The sequence below is a fragment of the Labrus bergylta genome, chromosome 22, assembly GCF_963930695.1.
Source record: "Labrus bergylta chromosome 22, fLabBer1.1, whole genome shotgun sequence".
NCBI lineage: Eukaryota > Metazoa > Chordata > Actinopteri > Labriformes > Labridae > Labrus > Labrus bergylta.
The window spans coordinates 20,091,615-20,096,153 of record NC_089216.1 but is presented as its reverse complement, the minus strand read 5'-3'; the positions used below and the strand labels follow the sequence as shown (position 1 = coordinate 20,096,153).

The 4,539-nt window shown below is 37.3% G+C and overlaps 1 protein-coding gene across 1 annotated transcript; it reads left to right on the top strand.

Moving 5' to 3' along the window:
* The first annotated feature begins 362 nt into the window (after positions 1 to 362).
* LOC109992838 (uncharacterized) lies at positions 363 to 4,265 on the top strand. Its single transcript, XM_020645608.3, has 6 exons — positions 363 to 466; positions 592 to 909; positions 1,027 to 1,371; positions 1,447 to 1,578; positions 3,594 to 3,640; positions 3,729 to 4,265. Exons 1-6 carry the CDS (start codon positions 424 to 426, stop codon positions 3,849 to 3,851), a joined length of 1,008 nt encoding a protein of 335 aa, XP_020501264.2. The 5' UTR covers positions 363 to 423; the 3' UTR covers positions 3,852 to 4,265.
* Positions 4,266 to 4,539: the final 274 nt, after the last annotated feature.

Below are 4,539 nucleotides of genomic sequence, written 5' to 3'. Positions count from 1 at the left end.
CCCTTGAGGAATGAACACTATAAATGTGTTTATTTAACTCTACAGATCGAACATAGATCTGAGAAAGATAACGGCGAACATATCGATCTGATTTTTTGTTTTTCCCTCCTCCATATCGATGACGGTATCGGCCTCAAAAATCACATATCGGTCTGGCCCTACTACAAGCAAAAAATAGTTTCACCATGAGTCACCAACAAATCTATAAGAAAACAAATTAAATGATCCAAGAGTCTTGTTGTGTTGAATACACTATCTCAGCATAAAGTAGCAAATCAGGGCATCTCACTTCCTCTAGTGTGAGCATTGACACCCACCTATTTGCACCCACTGGGTCAGTTACTGACAGTTTTCCGCTGCAGATGTAACTTCAGTCTTTGACCTCATTTCTTCTGGAAGAGTGTGAACAACCAAGAGTGGAGGATGCTCAAGTTGTACATGCTGTTTGTTCTTCTTCACAGAGCAGGTACGTCTCAAGTTTGTTTCTTCATGCAGAAAAAGGATTACATGTAGTGTACTTTATGAGTTTTCTGGAACTTTTAAATGTGTCAATTGGTATTTACATTTTTTTTGTTCCCTCTGTTTTTTCAGCTTGTACTCTGCTCTACGCTCACCCTGGACAGAATGTGACCTTAAGGTGCTCCTTTGACCCCAGCGCCTCATATTTGAGCTGGTACAAGCAGGTCGCAGGAGAGGAACCTCAAATAATATCCTCCTTCTTCAAAAGTTCCAAGAACAGCTTCCACAACCAGTTCCGAAACGACAAGCGCCTTTCGGTTCAAACTGGGGCCGAGTTCTACAATCTGCTCATCTTTCACGTGCAGGACTCAGATTCAGCGATGTATTACTGCGGACGCACCGTCATAGCAACCACTGAATTCTATAAAGGAATATTTTTGGTACTAAAAGGTACTTTCACTCATGTTCTAAAAAGTTTTGAACATCTTTTCCATGAATTATTGTGTTTGATTTTCCATGTCATGACCCATTCTATGCTTTTTTTTTTTTTAAAAATTTCATTTCAAGAGTCTGGTCACAAGTCTTACATTCTGCAGCCGGCGTCCGACTCAGTGAAGCCAGGAGGCTCTGTGAACCTGAGCTGTGCGGTGCGCACCGGGACCTGTGATGGAGAGCACAATGTGTACTGGTTCAAGAAGGACTCAAAAAACTCCCCGCTGGGAATCATGTACATCAACCCACACAGCAGCAGTCGGTGTGGTCGGGACCCCGGGGATGAGCCTCCTGAACACAGATGTGTGTACAGCTTATCCAAAAGGAACGTCGGCACGTCCGAGGCCGGGACGTACTACTGTGCCGTGGCTCACTGTGGAGATATTTTGTTCGGGGATGGAACCAGACTGGACGTTGAAAGTGAGTGCCAGACTTTTATAAAATATCTATAAAACATTTTCCTCACAGGGTTCATTATTTTGAATATTTTCACAGGGAAAGACGATGACCTCTCCACCGCCTTGATGTATTGCGTGGCTGCAGCTCTACTTGTGTCTGTAATCTTGAACATAATCCTCCTCTGTATCCTGTGCAAAATGTTCTGGAGGAAACTTCTTTACTCTGGAGGTAAAATGAACTTTTATTTATCAGTGGAAAAAAATATTTTCCAGTTCTGTATGAGAAGAAAGAGTAACTTACAATCTTACAAAAACAATTCTTAGTTATCACATTAGCTGCTTATTACATGTGAGATATGTCTTTGACAATTCTCTACCTCTTTATAATCAAGGTGAATAGTAAAGGTCATAGAAAATTATGATGAATGAATAAAACATTTACACCTCCTAGGGAAATTTGACTTGCACAAAAACATGCAAGAGAAATGACGTTGGCAACTGTACAGGACAGCACATCAATCAATCTATAGCCCGAATTTGTAACAAATGTAATCTCAAGACTTTACAAAAAGCAGGTAAAAGATCGTACTCGTTGATATATTATGCAACAACAGAGCAGGATAGGAGCTCAAGGGGCAGCGGCAGTCTAAACCTTCACTGCCGTCTCTTTTTACCTCCAAACTGAGGCTTGTCCCCTCTTTTTGTCTGAGGAAATCTTTATCAATCAAACATGATATTTAAAAGAAAAATTAAAGCCAGTTTGTTTAAGATATCTGATGAACTGTGTTGATTAGGTTTGTTGTTCTGTTTTGTGTTGACGTTTGTGATCTGCTTTGAATGGTATAAAGTGATTTGTTACTGAGGACTTACTCGTGGGCCGTCATTGGCTGTATGCCCCCTGTCAATTTATTTTAATTTAAATTAAAAATTGGTTTTGAATGATGTGTTTTCTTAATGAATGTGTTGTGAAAGAGGGACAGATTCTAGACCAGAATTCTGGTCTCTTTTCATTCAAGATTCATTTCAGATGTTATATTTCTATGTAATTGTTTGGTCACTGAATGGAATAGATTTACTATTAAAATAGACCTATAGCAGCATAACTAGGAGCTGGTCCATACATGCACCAACTCTAATTATAAGCTTTATCACAATAGGTATGTAAACAAGAAACAAATTAATTAATGAAAAAAATAAAAAAGCATCATTGAAGCACGACATGATTAAATGTAAGGGATGTCAACTAGTAGGCTCCTTTAAAACCACCTCAGCTGACCAAAGTGTTTTACAGACAAGACGTCAAAACGACAGGTGACAGGAATATTCATTATGTAAATAATTAGATTATGCTATACAAGCAAGAGTTCATTTGTAAAAACAAATAAATGCCATTCTGGAAAACAGTGCCCTTACAGTATAGATTAGCACTTTGAATAGAGCTTTTTTTTTAAATCCAAAATCTGTTCTGGTGCAAAAACTCAAACTGTCTTCTACTCGGTTAAAGACACACAATGTCAGTCTAAGTCATATTACCTGAAAGTGTTATGATGTTTTCTTAAACTGAGTTATCTGCTTTTGCAAATGAGCTTTTCTATTGTAAAATTAATAACAATTAAATTGACTTAGGGGATAGGATTAAATGAGTCATAACTTCTTCTTACTCCTTTTCGGGCATGTAAGAGCGAATGAAGGACGTTGACTTTTCTTTATTTGTTTTGATAACAGCTATTCTTTTTTTTATATTTGAGAAATAAAGAAATAATATATTTTTTATAATACATTTTATTTGTAATGCACTTTACATTTTAGCAAATCTCAAAGTGCTAGAGAGTAGAAAAAAAAAACAAAAAAACGTCATCAATAATAATAAACCATGGGAATAAAAATGTAATGAGTTAGCGCCTCTGATGAGGGGAGGAAATCAATTCCACCAGAGAAGGTACGTTCACCTCTGAGTTTCCGCTGAGCCCAGACCTGACAGATCATGTCGGGGTGTAAGGGGTTAAAAGTTCTGATAGAAGGTGGATAGACCTCACAGTGACTTAAGTAAAGTAGTAAGTTCAATAAAGTGCAAAGTTAATACAGTTTTATGAGAGATTATTGAGAGGCTGAATGCATTTTTCTTTCCAGATATACTTTAAGATCTCTGTGAAATATTTCTATCATTACTAATTTCTCAAGATAAACGGCTGCTAATTGTTTTATTTGAATAAAAACTACAATGATCTTTTTCTATAAATGTAGGGCTGCAGCACCAGTCCACTGTCCAAGACTTCACCGCTGACAATCAGGTAGGAAGACACAGCACATATTTAAATAAGTTTAACCTCTAATAATTCATCTTTCCTTCTTTTTTAATGTGCACTTTGTATCCTGCAGAATCCAGACTTGGATACTTTGCAGTACGTTGCTCTGGACCTCAAAAAGGGGCACAACAAGAGCCGGAGACTGAGGAGCCCAGAGGAGGAGACGGTCTACTCTGCAGTGAGAAAGTCTACGTAAAGTGAAGTTTTCTGTTTTATTAGAATCAAAGTGTGTCCAGTTATAACCCCTGCTGCTCTCCTTCTACGCCCTGCTACTTCAGTTTTTCTTATATCTTTATAATATGATCCAGATTTATGCTCCTTACACATTTGATAACATTAAATCCTGCGTTTACTCCACATCTATGTAAATAGTATATTCCTACAAGTATATAATAAATACCATTTCTATAAATAATATGTCTCTTTCATCTTAGAATAGCACCTCATGTCTCAGTCTTTTAAAGCTGCAATGCTTATTTCAGCTGCAGACCTTTATGAAATAATATGAGCAGAATATAGACTCCTTTATTTATCCTATTAATACTATCCTTATGTGATGTGTGTGAGTTCACTTCCAAAATGTGTAATATGTTTTATATTTGATTAGCTAAATAGACGGGGGAACTTGTATTCACAAAAAATACAGGTTGGAGTTGTGTCTCTGGAGGAGAGCGGAGGCTTCAGGATAGCGGAGATGTGGCCTAACAGCAGTTTGTTTTGGTTTCATGCAGGTGCTCAATGGCGACATCTACTGGATCAAAAAACATTTAATTTTTTTATGAAAGTTTTAATTATTTTATTATCAATATTAAACATAAATGTTGCCATTTGATTCATTGTACCAGAGTAAGCTCACAAAAATGCCAAAAAAGTCACGGTACACA